The sequence below is a fragment of the Ovis canadensis genome, chromosome 15 (assembly GCF_042477335.2).
Source record: "Ovis canadensis isolate MfBH-ARS-UI-01 breed Bighorn chromosome 15, ARS-UI_OviCan_v2, whole genome shotgun sequence".
Classification (NCBI taxonomy): Eukaryota; Metazoa; Chordata; class Mammalia; order Artiodactyla; family Bovidae; genus Ovis; species Ovis canadensis.
In genome coordinates this window covers 37,821,805-37,843,023 of record NC_091259.1, presented here as the reverse complement: position 1 = coordinate 37,843,023, position 21,219 = coordinate 37,821,805, and the positions used below count along the sequence as shown (strand labels likewise).

General features: G+C 50.7%; 1 protein-coding gene and 1 long non-coding RNA gene across 3 annotated transcripts in view; one reads left to right on the top strand and one right to left on the bottom strand.

Moving 5' to 3' along the window:
• The window catches only part of LOC138420927 (uncharacterized), a 69,091-nt gene that overhangs the window by 32,542 nt on the left and 15,330 nt on the right, over positions 1–21,219 (bottom strand). The gene's annotated exons all lie outside the window — the stretch shown is intronic.
• THY1 (Thy-1 cell surface antigen) lies at positions 10,981–17,032 on the top strand. 2 transcript variants are annotated; one of them, XM_069554626.1, is made up of 4 exons: positions 10,981–11,393; positions 14,149–14,209; positions 14,706–15,041; positions 15,794–17,032. In XM_069554626.1, exons 2-4 carry the CDS (start codon positions 14,173–14,175, stop codon positions 15,904–15,906), a joined length of 486 nt encoding a protein of 161 aa, XP_069410727.1. In that variant the 5' UTR covers positions 10,981–11,393; positions 14,149–14,172; the 3' UTR covers positions 15,907–17,032. The 2 variants fall into 2 exon arrangements, with proteins under 2 accessions (XP_069410727.1, XP_069410728.1); XM_069554627.1 differs by lacking the exon at positions 10,981–11,393 and adding an exon at positions 12,261–12,852.

Here is a 21,219-nt window from a genome sequence, read left to right as displayed (position 1 = left end):
GAAAAAATCACTCGGGTAGCAGTACGGAGCAACAACTGGAAGCAAGAGACCCATTAACTGGCTACTGGAATAATCCAAGCGAGAGAAGATGAGTCCCAAGACTAGAGCTGTGTCAATGAGGATGGGAAGGAAGAGTTGGCTCCAAGAACATTTTACAGGTATAATTCAAAGTCTGGTTATGGGGGTGAAAACAAGAAAGAATAACTCCCAGGATCTGGGCTAAGAAGGATTTTGTACCCAGAGTTACTCCACTCAGGTCTATCTATTCCTCCAATAGCTCCTGGAAGGGTGGATGGACAGAGATCTTCCTAGGCAAGCTGAAGAGAGAGGCTCAGGGCATGCCTAGGTGAACTGAGCTCCAGCTACCACCACCGCCTCCCCACCACCCCCCTACACACACATACACACTCTCACCATTACATGGACTCCAGGACTGCACCTCATACTCTCATCAGAGAAGCTGAAATATTAATACATACCTTCCTATACACAGTGCACTTTGCAAGAAAGAATACCCGTCAACATTCTCCTTCTTTCTTTCCTGCCAAGGAGCAGCAGAAATGCCTCCAACATAAAATATATATATATATTTCTGATTTTTTTTTCATTTTCCCCCATCTAAGAGCTGAATTTCCCCCTCTTAGAGGAAACCCCTCCTACTTTGCAGTATAGCCTGACCCAGAGCAGCAGCAGATGCTCTATTTGCATGCCGCAATTCTATTGGCTGAAGCCAGCTGGCAATGGGATGTTGGATAATTGTCAGCTTCTTCAGAAGGAGTGAGCTTGCAAAGCAGGAAACAACAGTTTGCTTACGAGGCAGCTTTGCCCAAGATGTGTCCTGGCTGCGGAAAGTTAACATGGAGGCGACCTCAGAGAGCTATGGGACCTATGACTGTATTCTTTTTATTTGTTTTCCCCAAAAGCCAATAAAAAAAAGAAAAATGCTAACTGCTCACATTCCACAAAGATGAGTCTTGTTTATCCCTAGGCACAGCAGTACCTGCCAAAAAACTGCTAATTCGATTTCCCTTTACTGGAGAGACTGAGTCAGGACTCAGCAGGGGCTATTCTCACCTCTCAGCCCCTTCTGGGCCTGCCCCAACTTTGAGTAAACTGAGCTCAGCCAAGACAAAACCCCCAGACTCAGCCTGAAAGTCCAGGTAACCCCACATCCCATGCTCTCAAACATCTCTGCCAGGCGCTGCTGCCCAGGAGATGGGCATGAGCAGGATCCCACCAGTGGGCAGGTCCTGACCTTCCTGGGGAACTCCAGCCCTCTGCTTTGGAAACCAGCAACCCACCTCACCACTCCCAACCACTGTTGAGAGAAGAGGGAGCCCCCGGTAGCCCCTCACATACAAGGTTTACATCGTCAGTCTTTCTGATTCACTGCCCAACCCATGACTATATTAACCATGTATTTTACTTTCTGTCTTCTGATGCTTAGATATCTGGGGTGACCGCTCCTCCCATGGTCTGCCAATTCCTGGAGGTGGTAAACTATTTACGCACCAGTGCACCTTTCAAATATAAAACAACCACTTCAATCAACCAAGCTAATTCAATTAACCAATCAGATTTGAGGGTGCCCACACCCTCAACTATCTGCTATATCAGGCTCTCACACTCCACCTGGCTTCATCATCTCATAGCCAGGTACGAGCCAACTAGAAACACCCTCATGCCCCAGAGTGCCCACTGAGATGATTCAAACTAGCCAACTTTAAACCTGTTAATCTTGCCTCATCTAGTCCTTCCCACAGAAATCACAAGAAAAACTCTTGCCCACAGTTTCCCCTTTTCCTCTGCTTCCTGACTAGTGCCAGTATTTCCCAGTGGGCTCCCCACCACCGCTGCCTCTGTGAGTGGTGTGTAGTCCTCTTGCAATCTATAACTATAGCCAACTGCCTTTTCAGTGGTAGTCATTCCCTCACGGCTGGCCTTCCACACCTAACAATAAAACCTATATTTTTAAACAACGACCTCAGACGTCAGCTCCCACCAGCTTTTAGAACTGTCCTCCCCAGGCGACCTTCCTGTTGCTAAATCTCTTGAATACCTTTCAGTCTTTACATGCACCACTGACCACTTCCCCATTTCTGGGGTATGGCCCTCTTGTGGCTCTCCCATCCTTCTGACACTCCTTCTCACATTGCTCTGTGACTTAAACACCAGTGCTCCTTCAGGTCCTATCCTGAGTTCTGTATTCTGCTAGGCCTGCAATGCCCCCTGGGCACTCATCACCCCCTATTTGCCAACACCTACCAAATATCTGCCCTCTACTCAGACCGTGCTCCTCAGCCCTAGCCTGGACCTCTCCGCTGCTTATCCACAGGATCTCAGACCCAGCAGGGCTGACACTGAACTCAGGATCTTTTGCCTCAAAAGAGAAAAACAAATATCACATATTAACACATACATATGGAAGCTTAAAAAAAAAAATGGTACCAATGAAACTATTTGCAGGGCAGCAACAGAGACGCAGACAGGGAGAACAGACTTCTGCACGCAACTGGGGAAGGAGAAGGAAGGATGAATTGACGGAGTAACAGTGAAACATACACATTCAGCTCAGTTCAGTCGCTCAGTCGTGCCCGACTCTTTGCGACCCCATGAACTGCAGCACGCCAGGCCTCCCTGTCCATCACCAACTCCCGGAGTTCACTCAAACTATGTCAAATAAATAGCCAGTGGGGATATGCTGTCTGATGCAGGCAGCCCAACCTGGTACTCTATAAAAATCTAGAGGGGTGGGAGGTGGGAGAGAGGTTTGAGAAGGAGGGGACATAGGCACACCTCGTGGCTGATTCATGTTGATGTATGGCACAAACCAACACAGTGCTGTAAAGCAATTATCCTCCAATTAAAAATAAATCATTTTTTAAAGGACCTTTTGCCCCAAAGTTGCTTCATCTCTTCTTTCAGAGCAACCACAGCACTGGTAGTTCTTGTCAGACCTCAAACACATCTACGAAGTGCCCAGGTCCTGTGACTTCTCCCAAGCACGTCTCCTTCATCTGCCCTACCTTGCCCGTCCATCCCCACAGCTCCTGCCCTCGTCCCCCTCAGCCCGACTCCTATGCTCCCATGTGAGCTGCATCCATTAGCATGCATCCTTCCAGGCCCACACCATCACTTCAGTTTCCACTCCTCTCTCCAGAATGCAAGTCTCATCAAACTTCTCCCTGGCCTCAGAGCCTGCCACTGCTAACAGGATAAAGGCTAAAACCTTTAGCCTTATAAATCCAGTCTCTGTCATCTGGCTTCTTCTCTCTCCCCCGCCACAACTCAGGCACCATCACTCCGCCCACTCCATGCTCCAACTCCACGGAACTTCACAATGTGCAGTTTCCCAGACACTGTTAAGGCCTCCGTGCCTTTATTTCTGTCAGAAACACCCTCCTTTCCAGAGAAACAACCACTACTTTCTCCCATACCCTCCTGGGACTTTCCTCCTTTTTTGTCCGATAAACAGCACCAACAATACTTGATTGCTCTTATTTCTTTTTCTTTTAACTGTATTTAATTTTTGGCTGGCTGTGCTGGGTCTTTGCTGCTGCATGTGGGCTTTTCAGTAGCTGCGAAGAGCTGGGGCTATTCCCTGGTTGCAGTGACCAGGCTTCTCATTGTGGTGGTTTCTCTTGTTTCACAGCATGAGTTCTAGGCACGCGGGCTTCAGCAGCTGTGACTAGTAGGCTTAGCTGCCCCATGGCATGTGGGATCTTCCCAGATCAGCGATCAAACTCATGTACACTGCGCTGGTGGGCTGGATCTTAAACCACTGGACCACCAGGGAAGTCCCTTTTATTTCTTTTCATATTCACTCAAAAATATGTACTGAGATCTATTTTGTGCTAGGACCTGGGGGCCCTCGAGATACAGCAGTAAATACGACACAGATGGGCCCTCAAGGAAGTGTCTATCACACTAAAACCATCTGGTGCCGTTTCAGGGCTTCAAAGAGCTCTGGCACCACAGTAGTGGCTGGTTTTCCCCAGGCGTGCTGTTGGATATGCACAAGCATAGCCATTTCACTGCCTTTTTATGTTTCATGCAAGACCTGAACGTGGCCCAAAGCAACCCAGACAGGGAAATTCTTTCTTTTTACAGACCATTTCCCTCATCACCTGCACCAGCAGTAAGATCCCTTCTACTTCTCTAAACACCCATCCCACCTTCTGGTGAGATGGAATATCTCCTGCCATATCTATAAACAAAAATGTCAGAGCCATCTGAGATCCATGTGAAACAAATGAGTTTAGTGAGCTCAGACACTTGCATCTTCCCATACACAGACGAGCACTAAATTCCTAGAGATAACTGATTTTCCTTGTTGTTCAGTTGCTAAGTCATGTCTGACTCTTTGTGACCCCATGGACTGCAGCACGCCAGGCTTCCCTGTCCTTCACTGTCTCCCAGAGTTTGCTCAAACTCATGTCCATTGAGTCAGTGATACCATCCGACCATCTCACCCTCTGTCACTCCCTTCTCCTCCTCCGCTCAATCTTTTCCAGCATCAGGGTCTTTTCCAATGAGTCGGCTCTTCACATCAGGTGGCTAAAATATTAGAGCTTCAGTATCAGTCCTTCCAATGAATACTCAGTGTGGATTTCTTTTAGGATTGACTGGTTTGATCTCCTTGCTGTCCAAGGGACTCTCAAGTGTCTTCTCCAGCACCACAAGTCGAAAGCATCAATTCTTTGGTGCTCAGCCTTCTTTATGGTCCAATTCTCACATCCATACATGACTACTGGAGAGAAGAGTGCTAATTCCTGGAGATATCTGGTTTTCCTTAATTTACAGTAATCTTTGATGTTCAGACTATCTGTCCCCTTTGCTGTAAACTTCTTTAAAACCTGACTCCTTCCCCACGTCCTTGAAGCAGTTTCTCAGGGCTACCTGAGATGCTGCCTCCAGGGCTTGAAGTCCTAAAACTTCCCACCGCTTAAACACAACTCTCAACTTTCAGGTTGTGACTATTTTTTTTAGTTTAGCCATTTTTAGAGCAATCCATGTTGACTGCCACCTTTCCTCCAGTTGCCTGGCACAAGCAACCCCACACTATCTGTATCTTCCCACATCCACTTTGCTTTGAGTCTCTGCCTTTGTTTATCCTCTCTCCTTGATCTTAAATGCCCTTTCTTCTCTTCACCCGGTGTATTTGTTATATGTGGCTGTGTAACAAACCACTCAGAGCAGGAACTAAAGGCAATAACAATTCTGGGCATCAGCGGCTTGGTCAGGGGTCAGCAGGGCAGCTCATCTGTGCTCCATACAGACTTGCAGGGCTCACACATGCATTTGCAGCCGGTTTACAGGTGGCCTAGGAGTTGGATGATCTAGAATGACCCACTCAGTGCCCAGCAATTCAGGGGAGCTGTTAGCTAGAGCATTTGAGTTCAGGTCTCTCCATGTGGCTAGCCTGGGCTTCTTCACATGGCAGCTAACTTCCAAGAGGCAAGCCCTCATGAAGTCTCTGCCTGAATCACATCTGTTCAGACCCCATTGGCCAAAACCTGTCATGTGGCTAAGCTCAGAATCAATATGGAAGAGGTATGACTCCCTGGGGAGCCATCAACTGAGCAATGTACCACAGTCTGTCCTCTACTACGAATGATGTTCTAGGTGGCACCAGTTAGGATTACACATGTGTTTGTGAGCATGTGGCAGGTCAACTTGGGGCTAGCTTATCCCAAACGGTTGTTGATATAAACTGAGGCACCTCGGTTCTCCACGTGTTTGCTCAAACTTTCTCTTGTGGCAACTGAATTCCAAGAAGGCAAGTCCCAACATACAAACACTTATGAAGCTTCTGCTTGTATCACATTTGCTGATAGCCCATTGGCCAAAGCAAGACATATGGCCAAGTCCAGAGTCAATGCAGAAGGGGATCACAAGGAGGCATGGAAATCAGGATGGATGATTCATTGAAGGTCAGTGATGTAAGAATCTACCATGCTTTTCCCCTATTGCTTTCTAATTATCTATTAACCATTTCCATATCCCCACTTGGACAGCCCTTCCAAGGCAGAGACTGTGCTCTATTGATCTTTGTGTTCCCAGTGTCCAGCCCTGTGCCTTAAACATTGTGCTTAGAGCAATAACGTCTTTTAATTATTTGATTAATTTCACACATTTTGTTTATTCATTCATCAGTTCATGGACTTTTCTGTTGTTTCCACTTTTTGGAAACTATGAATATTGCTATTAACATTTGAATACGTTTTTTTTAATGAAATAAATATGAGTATTTTTAATGATAAAGGGTACAATTCACAAAGAAGATAGATATCATACACTATTGGATACCTAACAACAAAGAAACAAAGATACATAAAGTAAAAATCAGAAGAAACAGAAGGGAAAAGAAAAAATATATAATCATAGTGAGACATATTAACATTTCTCTGAGAATATTTTATCAAGTGCAGAAAAAATAAGAATAGGAGCATCCTGAATGATGTCATTAATAATTTAGATATAATAGATTTATATTTATATTAATTTATATTATTTTATATCCTACTCAAATATATTTAAAATTTTGTATCTTATACATTGTTATTAGATGTCCAAAGGACATTTAGAAAAACTGGCAAAAAGATACACATTACTATTAATTATTTGATAAAACATTCATGAATAAAGGTTCTTAAATGTTGAGAATGTGATCTTCATTGGTGCTTGGACCTCTGCCCTGCATTCTAAGAGAAACTTCAACCAAACATGCAGTTTTTCAGGGCGTGACCTCACTCTGGGAGTTGACCTCAACTAGAGATTAGGAGAGGCAGAAGAGTGTCAAGCAGTTTCAAGACTTTTTAATTTCATAGACTAGTCATATTTCCAAAGAAGTTTGAGGAGCAACAGAAAATTACCACTTTTATTTTTGTGCCTAGAAGGGACATTAAAAAAACATACCATCTACCACCATTGGTTCAAAAAAGTAGAAAGGTATAAGCTTAGAACAAGAGTACAGACCATCCCAAGGAAGGGCCAGTGTGTAGCCTCAATTAGACCAAAATTAGGACTCAACAGTATGTATTGTCTTGATATCTGATCAAATTGTGGGGGGCTCAAGTGGCTTAACCACAAATTCTATTTCCCAGTTATTAGCTTCTGTTGATAAGTTCCTCTAGTCAATTAACCTTCTTTTTTCCTTCTTATCCCTGAGAATCAGCCTTCAGTTCCCTACCAGTCCACAGAATTATTCAAACCAGCCAATCATATCCTCCTGCGGGAAATGAGCATTCCACCCTTTGGATACCACAAAGCCTCCCAGAGCTCCTGTTTGTTTACTATTCGAGTGCAGCTCCTGAGTGGCAGGGCCTGGCATGTGGTGTCTTTCTCTGGGCTCTAAGTACAGGTGACTAATAAACTGCTGTTTATTAGTCAATCACATCTGTACAGTGTCAGGGTCAGACAGGGACTACTTTTTGCCATATCAGTTAAACAAGGATATCAAGTTCATACATGCTCAGTCACGTCTGACTCTTTACCACCCCATGAATTATATTTCTCGGTTCATGGGATTATCCAGTCCAGAATACTGGAGTGGGTTGCCATTTCCTCCTCCAGGGGATCTTCCCAACCAGGGGCTGAGTCTCCTGCATCTCCTGCAGCTCCTGCACTGGCAGGTGGCTTCTTTTCCACTACCACTTCTTTACCCGGGAAGCCCCTCAGTCATCAGCCATCACAGCCCTCCAAGGTGAGCTAGTGAGCCCTAAGGGCACTCAGGAAGGAAAAGAATACCTGCCATCTAGCAGCCGTCAGACTACAGCCACTCCCTATGGTGGGCCCTGACGCTCAGGACGTGAAAACACAGGCTGCTGGCCCCAGATAGCTGAGATGCACCTGAAAGCAATAATTTCAATGAGTGAGCCCAGACTCTTGCGCCTTCCCATACACAGAAAAGCGCTAAATTCCTTAACTTGGGGATTCTGATTTTCTTTAATTAACAATAATCTTTTGATGTTCAGACTGCCTGCCAAACTTCTCTATAACCTGGCTCCTCCCCTCGCCTCCTCTGAGCAGTTCTCTCAGGGTCACTTGTGATGCAGTCTCCCGTGCTTGAAGTCCTAAAAATTCCCACCAAATAAAACAGAACTCTTAACTTTTAGGTTGTGACTATTTTGTTAAGTCAACAGGTTTTATGTGTTTGACCATCTCCAAAACCCTAGGATGGGAATCTGGGAATTCTCCCTTATCAACAGAGTGAAGGGGAGGCGATCAAAACCGTGTAGCAGCCTGACAGGTATGTTCAGAGTACTCCACAACGTCCTTGTTTTTCCCATTTCATCCAGACCAGTGAAGTCAGTCCAGCAGAAGGCTGAAGACCCGCCCTGGAAGGAGTGGAGCACGCTGTACCTGGAATCAGAAGATCTGCAGTCTAGCTTGTCTTGGCTGTGTTTCATAATATTTGTCTGACCTTTGACAGATCATTATCCTTTGGGGGCCTCATTTTTCAGCTACAAAATGATGAGATGGCTTCTGCCACCTCTGTGATTTTATAAAGACAATCAGATGAAATCAGGAAATAGAGTGAATGGCTGGTAGACCCTTTGTTAGCCTAAAGGAAGGTGCATTTTGAGAGGAGCATTACTCCATGCATCTCCAGATGGGGCGCCCAGAGGTGATGGGAAAGACCTAAGGGACCCGCAGGGCAGCCACAGTAAGTCGGGAAATCTTGCCTTGGGTGGATAAACCCTTTCTTCCTGCTTTCAGCACTCCTATCCTGTGCCATTAGAAAATGGGAGTTTTTAAATCTCCTCCCCCTCAGGACCCTGTGTTCCATCCCAGCCCCTAAATTGATCATTTGAGCCATTCACTCCATCCAGTCAGACACCTTGGTTTAGCAGACACACTGTTGCCACACTCCCCTCCCCTTCCTGAAGCAAAGTGCTTGGGGACCCAAAAAATAGGCCAGGTCCTTGAAACCTTATCAAAATAGCACAGCCTGGCCTTCCAGCCAGCAACACTCAGCGACTGGGCCATAGAGTGGGAAACAGAGCATCCAGAGTCTTATCCAGACAGAGCTCAGATATTTTCTGTTGTTAAGGGGCCTGTGGGTATCCTCATGTCTTGCCCAAAGGAAAAAAAAAAACCATCTCCAACCCCATGGGGGTAGGAGGCAGGATTAGGCTGAAGCAAAAGCAACTAAAGCAACTGTGTTTTGATAGGAAAGATCCTTGGATTGAGAACCAGAAAGCTGGTGAGCAGGAAAGAAGACAGAGTGGAGTGCCAAGGAGGAGGCTAGCGTGTCCAGAATGCAGCAGGAAGAAGAATGGGAAAGATGAGGCGGTGGTGGAGGTCAGCCACCAGGGGCAGGACATCCAGGCACTTAAAAATTACCCTCCTGGTGGTCCAACGGTTAAGAATTTGCCTTGCAATGCAGAGGACACTGGCTCAACCCCTGGTCCGGGAAGATTCCAGGTTCCACATGCCACGGAGCAACTAACCCTACGCGCCACAAATACTGAGCCTGCACTCCGAAGCCCACAAGCTGCAACTTCTGAGCTCGTGTGCTGGAACTACTGAAGCTCTCAGTCTCTAGAGCCAGTGCTCCAAAACAAGAGGCCATCGCAATGAGAAGCCCACATACCACAACCAGAGAAAGCCTATGCCCAGCAACAAAGAGCAGCCAAAATTAAATCCATAAATACTTTTTTTAAAAATTACCCTCCAGACAATAAGAAGCCAGGTCACCTCATCTATGAAAAGGGATGGTCTGCAGTTCCCAGGTCCTGGGAGCCTGTGAAATGTAGACTCCGGGAGCCCTACTACTAGGCTAGGAAAATCCCAGGTGGGCAAGAGCAGCTACATTTCTCATAAAGTGCTCAAGGAGCTCCTGCTGTTTACCAGAGCCAAGGCTCTGTGGATTGGACCATCTGTGAGGCTTGTTCCAGTTAGAAAGTTCCATCACTCTAAGTGCTGGGAGGCCACCTAACCTCCAAAGGAGGGAGAAGGAGTGGGAGGGAGAATCCCCCATTTGCTAGCCCAGGGATGGCTTCCAACAGTACCATTACAGTAATGGAAACTGCAGAGAAGGTGCCAACACCATCTCTGCAAAGAAATAGGAGAATGGCTGGGGGTGCGGGGGGTGGGGCAGGGTCAGCCCACAGGATGTCTCAACCAGAATTCACAAAGAGGCCACAAGGAGGCAAATTAATCAAATAAACCTTTGTTCAAAAAAAAAAAAATTGGAGGCACAAGTCATCAGCACTGGCTATTAAAAAAAAAAAAACGTTCCAAGGGCTTCTGGTGACTTCAAATTAACGGAGCAAGGACAGATGCCCCAGAAGATCAAAGCGTGGTATCTGCTATTCTTGCTAGTGGTCCTGCCTCCTCTCCCTTCCCACAGTTGCAGAATTTCCCTTTCCCCTGGACTGAAATGCAGCAGTGGAATATAGCTCAGCACCAAAGACTTGGGACTCCAAAGACTTGGGGCTCCATAGCCCAGGTCAACTGGCCATCTCTCCACCTCTTAGCCATGAAATGGGATGAGATGATCCCAGCAGACTGTGGCCATGGATGGAACAGGCCAAGCAGAGTGTTTTCTAGAGGGCAGCAGCACCCTGCCTCTTGTCTGAAGACCAAGCACACAGCGCTCAGGGACTTGGGTGGCTGTGAGGGGTAAGAGGAGAACATGAAATCGAGAAGAACCTTCTAGCTGTCTTCAACAGGAAGTGCCAGCCCCGGAGCTGAGGGACACAGTGCCCAAGAGCAGAAAGCCTCTTAAGAGATGGGTGTTCTAGGCTGGGTGAGGAGTTGGGGCAGGGCTGGGGACCAGGAAAGACCAAGTGCTGCCCTTAAGGGCTGTTGCCATGTGGAAATACACCCCGCTATCCTCCTTTGGAGAAAACCTGGAATATTCCAACACCAAAAACCTCTCACTGACTGCTCCCGCGGAGATGAGTTCTAGGTGAAACGGAAACGAGGCGTGGGCGTTGCCTACGGGGGCCCAGCAACTGGCTTCCATCCACCATTCCTTACCCCCTCGGTTTTCGCGCAGGCTTCCAAAACCTAGGTCAAAGGAAAGGGTTAAAGCTTAAAAGGGGAGCGGTCTTGGCGGGGCTCTGGGAGGCGGCTAGCGTTCCCTGAGCGACCCCAGCCCGATCTCCAGGGTCCAGAACCCTGGCCTCCCAGGCCAGGCCAGCCGGCCACAGGATGGCGGCCCCCTTTTGCTGCAGAAGTCCCCTCTTTCTATCTCGGGCCGCCGCCTCCTCCCTCCACCACCCTTTTTCTCTGCCGCTCAGCCTCTGATTGGCCGAGCCCCCGGGCCCTCCCCGCTCCCCCTCTCCCACCCCTGGTGAAAACTGCGGGCGCGGGGTACGGTGCAGCAACTGGAGGCGGCGGCGCGTCTGCGGGCGGCTGCAGCGGCGGAGGACCGAGGCCAGGTGGGAGCTGGAGCCAGGGCGGGACCCGGGGCGCAGGGATAGATAGGTCTCCGGTGCCCAAGCAAGCCCTCCCAACCCGAGGCTTTGGAAAACGGACCGAGGGCGCCCTGGGAAGGAGCTGCGCAGTGCTTGGGGAGGGGCCTGCTTGCAAGGCAGGGGCGGGAGCAGCGGCGCACCTTTCGCCCGCTGGGAGACGTTTACCTGGGACTGGAGTGCTGGAGGAGAACCGGGAGGAGAGCGGCAAGGACAGGCTTGGGTTCTGCTCTCCACCCAGAAGTACCCAAACCCAGATCGTAAAGGCGCGGGGGCGGGGCGGTGAGACTGGGTGAGACTAAGGGAACGGAGGACCGAAAACCGAAGGCAGTCTCTGCCCTGCGACCTCGCGGCGGGCTTGGTGCGGGGCCTCCAAGGAACGGGAAACCGCAGTGCCGCGAGGCCGGGGGGAGGAGTGCGGGGGGGGCGGGCCACCGGGAGAAAGGCCTGCAGACGGCGGAGGCGAGAACCGGAGAAGGATCAGCGAGGGGGAAGGGGGACCTCAATTGGAAAAGGAGAGGCTTGAAATAGGGAAACGGAATAAGGATGGGGTTAGTCGAATGCGGGCTAGAGTGGGCGGGAGCGCGAAGCTTCTCCGGGTTCTGAGCTGCGGGGAAACAAGGCCAGGGAAACGCTAACAGACGGTGCCTCCCCTATAGCGTCCACCCCACCCTTCCGCTCTGCATCCCCTTCCAGCTCCAGCCCCATTTCTTCCTTTCTAGTTCTAGCCGCCTCCCCGCTTCCTCTCTAGATCCCAAGCTCGCCACCCGCCTCTGTAACTCGGTGTCTGCTAATCAAAACCAGATGTTGCCACCCCCCTTTCTTCCCCAACAGCACCTCCGGGTCCCTTTCGGCGGGGGTCTGAAAGGGAACTGACTGCAGCGCAGGCGCCCGGGGACCCCAGCCTCGCCCCTCCCTCCCCGCACTGGGCAGAGCGCCGGGGACCTGGACGCCGCTAGCGGCGCGCCCTGCGCGCGGGAGCGCTAGCACCGGGGCACGGCCCTCCTGTGGCCTCTCCCAGGCGAGCGCTGCTGCGGACAGGCTAGGCTACCCGCTCTGTTGCCTCGCCAGGATACTGATTGAGCCCAGGCTGCAAAAAAAGATGGGGCAGAGAGCCGAGTCAGAGAGGCTACCAGCAGCCGGACTGGAAAATTGCAGGTCCAGGAACCCCGCCCAGAGAGCTGAGCAATAGAAAACGTCTTGGTTCCGACGCTGAGAACACATGCAATAGGAGGCCACTGTCACCTTCCTCACACACAACCAGAGACACGTTTAGATGTGTGCCACGTGGGGCCCCACACACACATGACCGACCACCCAGCCATCATCCCCAGCCACACAGTCGGTCAGAGATGGACGCTTGTGGATCACTTACTCTTGAACAGTGCCAGATGTTTGTCATTTTCCTTAAGCCCATCACAACCCGGTGCGTATCTAAAGCCAGGTTCATTCAGTATCTTTCAGACATCTGTTATATGCCATCTGTTATAGCTGTTTAGGTATTGGGGAGTTTCTTCAGAACAAGAAATAGGAAGTCCCTGAATGAGAAGGTTTTGTTTCATGGGTAGAGAGTTGTGGTTTTTGCAAGATGAAAAGGTGTTTTGCTGAACTTTCATTTCAGGTTGGAAGGATCCTTAACAAAAGAAACCACAAATAAATATACAATTTCAATATTTAATAGAGGCTTATTTATATATAATCATTAAAAGACAAGAGAAATAGGAAAAGTAAAGTAACAGCATATACATCACCAAATTGGGCTGACCAACATCCAGACTTAAACAGCACTGGGAAGTCCCAAATAACAGCAGTCTGGAGTCCCAGCTGGAAAAATGTCCCAGGCTGTGCGTCCACTTAGCGGGTGAGACTTCAGATTGCAGTTTTGGGGGTTCCTGCTGATAATCCCAGGCCTTACAGTGATAGCATCATTTGTTTGCATGCAGAAATGCTCTTCTGCATTTTTTACTTATTTAACCCTTTGACAATGCTGTTTGTTTCACCTTATGAGTCATAGGATTTCATTAGACCCTGGGAGATTGGCCAGACCTTCAGGAGTTCAAGAATTCCAAGACCCGCTCTTTTTTCTTTTTTCTTGACTAAAGCGCCACCTGACTAGCTGTGCTTGCAGGCAGGCACAGAATCCGGGCAGTGTCCAGGCAGGTCAGAGGCCTGCTTGCCTGCTTCTGAAGCCTGAACAAGACCTCCTCCATTTTAATTTCCTCAACAAAAGGGTTCCAGAGATTGGCTGCACTACAGTGTGGATGAACTTAACATTTCTGAATTGTACACTTAAAAATGATTAGCAGGGACTTCCCTGGTGGTCCAGCAGTTAAGACTCCATGCTGCCTGATGCAGCCAATTTTTTTTTAATATATATGGTTAAGATAAATTGTGTTTTTGCAAATTTTCCGACAAAAAAAGTAGGAGGGCCCTGCCTTGGAAATGATCAAGTTAAAGCCACTTATTCAAAGCCATCCATCTAGTAAATGGTCACATATACACACACACCACAGAAAGCTGTTTTCTCCCACCCCCTTGCTTCCCTGACGGGGAAGAGCTGAGTGGCAGTGTCACATTCACTGAGAGGAGGGGAGGGGAGAGGGCTGTAGAGAGGGGCTTGGATGGCCATTATGGGAGGTCTCCTGAGGGCCCCCAACCCTGGCAATAAGTCTGGGGACACCTGCCCTACCTCCTGGCTGATTCCCATCTTGTTCCACCCCAGATCCAGGACTGAGCTCTCGGCACCATGAACCCTACCATCGGCATCGCCCTCCTGCTGACAGGTATGCGGCAAGGGGTAGGGCTGGGATTCCAAGCTCCCTGGCTGCTTTCTTTTCAGAAAAGCTAGCTTCTTCCTCAAGAACTCAGAAGGTGGAGGTGACTAAGGGAGAGAGGGCTTCTTTTATCCCTAAGACAGCTGAGCAACCTAGTTGGTTTTCTGACTACCTGGGACCATTTCTGGAAACACAGTTCACTAAGCTTGTCCCATACTGAGTTGGAATCTGCAAATGCGGACCAAGATATAGCATCAACTCCCCCAAGATCTCCTGCCCCGAAACACACTGGCAGGACCCCAGGACTAGAACAGAGGGAAATGGGCTGGAGTCTGCAGAAGGGAAGGTACACTGGCTCTCAGGGACCATGTGGGCAGGGAGAGGTGCTCGACAGCAGACCCTTGTGCCCTCCCTGGTCAGGCCTTCCTCTGCTGTGAATGTGGGTGGGAAGCCCCCTGCTCTAGAGGTCCTTCCCCAACTTGGAGGGGGGCACTGCTGGTGCCAGTCTTACAGGTGGCCCGTGGGCAGAAGGTGACCAGCCTGACAGCCTGCCTGGTGAACCAGAGCCTTCGTCTAGACTGCCATCATGAGAATACCACCACCACGCCCATGCAGTATGAGTTCAGCCTGACCCGTGATACAAAGAAGTGGGTGCTCTCTGGCTCCAATGGGGTCACTAGGCCAGAATACAGCTCCCGAACCAAATTCTTCAGCAAGTACAACCTCAAGGTCCTCTACCTGTCCAATTTCACCACCAAGGATGAGGGGACCTACACATGTGAACTCCGCCTCTCTGGCCCGAATCCCACCGTCTCCAACAAGGATGTCTCTGTGTTCAGAGGTGAGGCAAGCCCCCTGCAAGATCAAGTAAGCGGGCAGAGGCAAGCTGGGGAGGAACGGGCCAGCTGGGACACCAGGCAAGCCTCTTGGCTGGGCCACAGAGGAGAGTGGCCCCGTAACCTCTCTCCCCTTGTCCCCTACTGCCCCCTGTGCCCAGAGGAATCACTACCCCCAGCCTGAATGGGGGAAGGGCTAAGGGGACAGTCAGACAGGTGGAGTAGTGTGGTAGATGCTTCCCCTATGACTGTGGGCAAATCACTAGGCCTCCCCAAACCTCCTTCTCCCCACTTGGAAAACAGGATGGCTCTAGCTACCTCACCCACAGTTTTCTTGTGAGGATACGTGTTCAAGGGCTCAGGAAAGGAAAAAACAGATGAAAGTGTAGTCACTCAGTCGTGTCCAACTCTTTGTGACCTCATGGACTGTAGCCCATTGGGCTCCTCTGTCCATGAAATTCTCCAGGCAAGAATACTGGAGTGAGTTGCCATTCCCTTCTTCAGGGGATCTACCCGACCCAGGGATCCAACCTGGGTCTCCTGCATTGCAGGCAGATTCTTTACCGTCTGAGCCACCAGGGAAGCGCTTCAAGGGCTCAGGAACCTGCAAATGGGAAAGATGGTTGGTTCAACTAGGTTGGCCCTGGTTGCAGCCAAGACATCACAGCACCAGCCTCCCCAAGGGAAAGCACCCTTGCCCTGGGCCTGGCCCCTCTCCATTCCCACCTTTCCTGTCTGCCCCATTCTCTCGCCACAGATAAACTGGTCAGGTGTGGGGGCATAAGCCTGCTGATCCAGAACACCTCGTGGCTGCTGCTGCTGCTGCTCTCCCTGCCTCTGCTGCAGGCCATGGACTTCATCTCCCTGTGACAGGTCAGGCCCACGGAGGACACAGGAAGCCACAAGGCCCAGTCCAGAGAGCCTGCTTCTCTGAGTCGGCTAACCCCCTTCCCCACAACCCCTCACACACCTTGGGGGGCAATGGGGACCCCTCCCCTCCTAGGGAATTCCAGTGCTGCATGCCATTCCCTCCCTCCGCCAATGCCACCTCACACCCCCTGTGCCCGCCACTGGCTACTTGTACTCTTTGTTCCAGAGCTGCTTCCGTCTGGTTTATATTTAGGGCTTATCCTTCCTTTTCTTGGGGAGTTTGTGAACGGGGAAGCCAGGGTTAGAGACCTGATGGAGAGTGAGGGGATGGGAGGGGTGGAAGCATGGAGGGGTATCAGTCTCTAGAGGCCGTCATCCTTGCCCACGGGGACCTGAGCCCTGGGAGAGCCCTGCACGAGGAGGGTGTGTCTGGCCCGAGCAGGCGGGGTGGTGTCTGAAGGCCCCGGATGTGGGGGCACCGCCAAGCGTGGCCCATCATGTGAGGGGAACGCCGAGCGTCGCCACGAGCACTCTCTGCCACAGAAGAATGCCATCTTCTCACCCTGCCGAGGGGCCCTGGGCCCGGGGTCTGGTCCAGTGACGATGCCGATTGTGTGGGAAGCAGTGCTGATGGGTTGGGGGCAGGTGGAGGGGGCACCACAGAGGAAGTTACAGCTGGGAGTCCAGTGTCTCTCACTGGCCAACCAGCAGCTGGGAAGGCGGCAGAGGAGGACAAGCCCGCTCCCCGGCTTATCCCAATATGAGCTTCCAGAACTCGGACCTGGAGGCAGTAAAGTCAGGCCTGGTAGAGGCCCTGATGGAGACCCACGGAGTTTGGCCCCAGTGTTTCTCCGGGAGGCTCTTCCCTTCTCCCCCAGCAGTGCCTGAGCCTTCTGGCAGCCCCCTGCCCCTTAGGCCTGCCTTCTCAGGGACCTCCGGGGGGCGCTGAGGCAGGCCACGGGTTGAGACCCACGAGTGGGACCTGTCTTGAGCGATGGCTTTTCCCAGCACCCAGCTCCCCACCCGGCGGCTCTGCCAAGTCTTGTGACCGTGTCTAGTGCCAGCGTAGCTTATGGCATCTCGTTGAGGAAAAAGAATACTGTACAATAAAACCAAGCCTCTGGAATCTGCCCTCCTGTGGCTCTCTGCTTTGCTCCTCTCTCCAGGCCTGTCCACCACTCCCTTAGCCAAGAGGTCCAACCCCCTGCCTCCTGTCCCCCTGCTCCCTGCCTTCAGCAGCCCTTCCTCTCCCCTCTGCCTCCATGGGTGGACCACTACACGCCTGGCTTCTCAACCATTTTACCACCACATGTTTGCCCAAATAAAGGAATATTCCCTCTCTCCAGACTCACCTGCCCACAACACGGTTTGGGCCAAGCCACATGGTGCTGGTTCCAGGATAGGCTAACAAGCATCAAGGTGTGGAGTCTACCTTCTCAGATGGGGTTGTTCTCAGATGAGGTTACATCTGCTACGTGGGAGCTGCCCACATCCATCAAGGTGTGAGGACAAGCATCTCTTAAGTCCAGCTTGGCCATAGAGAGCATTGGGGTGGGGAGACAACACAGGCCCATCCTGGGCTCCCTCTCCTAAAATCACTGAGCAGAACGCCAACAGTGCCCCCTGGCACCAGGGGCTAGAACAGCACCACAGGGTGGCTCTGGGTCCCAGTGGCTGGCGGAGTGACACAGCTCCCAGACATCCTTCCAGGCTTTGCCAGGGGATCTGGGGGAGGAGAGTGGTGACTACCCAGAATCTGACTCATCTGATATTTGGTGCTGGGTAGGATGATTTTTCTGAGCTTTTGCTTAAAGGCCTAGGATCTAAAGTCACACCAGTGACTCCCAAGCCCCTGGTGGCCAGGCTAGAAGAGAGCAAGAGAAGTCCCCAAGGAAAAGAAACTGTGTCACCAACAACAGGGGCCCACCCACGTGGGCTGTCAGACATTCAGTACGGGGCACCCAGCCTGCGCACAGTTCCCTTTTGGTTTGCTTGGTGGTGGTTTCGTCCCTAAGTCGTGTCTGACTCTTACAACCCCATGGACTGTAGCCTGCCAGCCTCTTCCATCCATGGGATTCCCCCGGCAAGAATACTGGAGTGGGTTGCCATTTCCTTCTCCAGGGGATCTTCTCAACCCAGGGATCGAACCCAGGTCTCCTGCCTTGGCAAGCAGAGTCTTTACCACTGAGCAAAAAGAGCCTTTAGCAGGGGAAGGGAATTAAAATGCTACACTCGGGGAAAAAAAAAAAATGCTACACTCGGGGTAGTGAGAGTTCAAGTCGGAAGGAACTGGGAAGCCAGGCGTGCAACCTCGACTGTGAGAAGCCATGAGACCCTGGCACCTGCATGAGCCCCCTGTGGGGTCTTTGTCACCCTGGCACTGTACCCCTCAAGAGTTTAGTGCCCCACCCCCTCAAGGGTCCCCCTACCGCTGTGGTGTGGAGGGGGAGGAGGCGAGCCCAAGGCCCACAGTGAGTGGGGTTAGCTTCAGAAGATACAGAGGCCATCTGAGGTCCAGGGACTCCCGGAAGGCAGAGACGGAGAAGAGAGGCACAGGCCTGGGCCTGAGAAGGGGCTCAATGACAAAAGTCAGAGCCGTCAGGCCTCACAGCACAAGCTGACCAGGAAAGACTGTGGGCCGGGGCTGCGGCGGGCTCTCAGAGGCAGGCCACGATGGCAGTCAGCTCCTCTCGGTCAAGGCAGGAGAGCCTGAAGCACTGCAACACATCCACAGGGACTTGGCTAATAACAAATTGGGGTAGTTAGGGACTTTGGGAAGGTCGTGTACACACTGCTGTGTTTTAAATGGATAACCCACTAGGACCTGTTATATGGAACTCAGCTCAGTGTTATGTGGCAGCCTGGATGGGAGGGGGGTTTGGGGGAGAATAGGTACAGGCATATGTACGGCTAAGTCCCTTCACTGTTCACCTGGAACTACCACAACATTTTTAACAGGCTATACCCCAATACAAAATTAAAAATTTTAAATTTGGGAAAACAAAAAAAGAGGCCTGGGCCCCAGCCATCCCTGGTTCCTGCGCTGATGCCCAGAACTCACCCCACCAAGCCCCTCCCACTCCTCACCCCTCCCCCACACCCCCCTCGGCCATCTCGTTCCCTCCGTTAGGGCACAGAATGCTTGCTCGGTGGAAACAGAGAGAAGCTCCTCTCCACACCTCCATCACTGAGACAGAGGAACACCTGAACAACCGGCGTGAGGGTCTTCCCAACACCCAGGGGCTACCTCGGGAAGGGCAAGGGCATCACCATGGGGAGACGCAGGGACTCTCTCTGGCCAACCAACAAATGTACCCGACATCCAGGGGACCTGTGACATGCGTCCTCCAGCCACCCCACCCCTCTGCCCACCGCCACCAGCGTGATGCTCCTGTCCTGTGTCTGCAACTCCCATGTTGTCATGAGCAGGTTTCTCTTTACATGTGAAGGGAGCAAGTCCCAGGTTAGGAGTCAACCGCTTTCTCATCTATCATTAAGGAGTCTGTGGGGCTGGAGTCCTGAGTTCTGGCAAAGCGTGACAAAGGTCCTCCCTCCTGCTAATCCAGCAAGGATTCAGGACAAAGGTGGGACTGCCCACCCCTCAGGAGGATCGTGTCCTGTGAAGACTCCCAGAAGGATTTCCCTGGTGGCTCAGTGGTAAGAGAATCTGCCTGCCAATGCAGGGGACTGGGACTCAATCCCTGGTCTGGGAAGATTCCACATGACGAGGGGCAACTAAGCCTGTGCTCTAGAGCCCTGGAGCTGCAACTGCTGCGGCCTAGAGCCCGTGTTCTGCAACAAGAGGCCACCCAGATGAGAAGTTCACCCATAGCAACTACAGAGTAGCCCTTGCTCACCGCAACTAGAAAAAGCCCACTGCATACAGCAGCAAAAACCCAGCACAGCCCAAAAAAAAAAAAAAAAGACTCTTGGGAGGCATCTTTGCCCAGACAAAGGGGAAGACCTGGGGACAGGGAAGGTATGGAAATGGGCACATGCTGGAGAGGGCACAGTAGGACCAACGGGAGAGTTCTGCAGAGGCCAAGTGTGGCTCCACCCTGGAAGGGCCACTGGTGGCTGGCCTGGCCCAGCACAGAGGTGGGAGTGGCTGGCAGTGGGCATAGTCAGAGGAGGTCATTCAAATAGCTTCTGGTACTTAGTGGAAACCTGGGCTACAAGATCCTAGTCACGTCACCCTTCAATGCCTCACTCCTCTGATTTCCAAAATAAGATGGGGGAAACTCCCTGGTGGTCCAGTGGACTCCACACCCCTCACTGCAGGGAACTAAGATCCTGCAAGCTTCGCAGCGCAGCCAAAGACAAAATAAAAAATAAAATCAGATGGTAGCACTGGAACGTTTATTTGTACAACAAATGTTAAGTACCTAGCTGTGCTAAGAGGTAAAAGACACAGCCCCTGGCTGAAGGAATCTATAGCCCAGTAAGAAGTCAGGAATTGATTTCAATGCAGTGATTGTTGCTAGGGGGCAGCAAAACTGTGGCAGACTGCGTAGTGGTTTCCCAACATGCATCCTCCTCTTCTTTCTCAGTAGAACCCACAAATTTGAACTAGAATAAAGACTACATTTCCCAGCTCCCTTGTAGCAAGATGTGCACATACGGCTAAGTTCTGTCCAATGGAACATTAACACAAAATAATCAGTATAATTTCTATGTATGTGTGTTCAGTCACTCAGTCATGCCTGACTCTATGACCCCATGGACTATAGTCTGCCAAACTCCTTTGTCCATGGAATTTTCCAGGCAAGAATACAGGAGTGAGCTCCAATATTCTTCTCCAGGGGATCGTCTTGACCCAGGAATCACACTCTGTCTCCTGTGTTGCAAGCAGAGAAGTGCTCTTAAAGAGAGAACATGTGCTTTTCAGCCCTTTTCATCTTCATGCTGGCTGGAATGTGGAGTCGATGGCTGGAGCTGGAGCAGCCATCCTGGGCTATAAGACAGAAGTTGAATGCTACACATGACAAAGTACAAGGCAGCAGCTGGGATTCCTAGTGATGGCAGAGTTATTAGAGAAGCCATGGAATACTGCGTTACAACGACTGTTACTTGGAATTTCTGCACTCACAACTGAACCAAAATGTACCTTTAAAAAGAAGTTGCTATTTAACACAACTTAACTATATGCTTAAAAATGGCTAAGACAGTAAATTTTATTTATATATATATATATTTTACCACCAAAAAAAAAAAAAAGCCAAAAATCAAATTCAGAGAGACAGAAAGTAAAATGGTGGTTGTCAGAGGTTGAGGGGAGAGGGGAGGAGGGATAGGGAGTCATTATTTAATGGG

Coding starts and splice junctions, on each gene's coding strand:
- THY1 (XM_069554626.1), top strand. CDS start 14,173: ATGAACCCTACCATCGGCATCGCCCTCCTGCTGACAG. Junction 14,210..14,705: donor CATCGCCCTCCTGCTGACAG/GTATGCGGCAAG, acceptor TGCTGGTGCCAG/TCTTACAGGTGGCCCGTGGG. Junction 15,042..15,793: donor GGATGTCTCTGTGTTCAGAG/GTGAGGCAAGCC, acceptor CTCTCGCCACAG/ATAAACTGGTCAGGTGTGGG.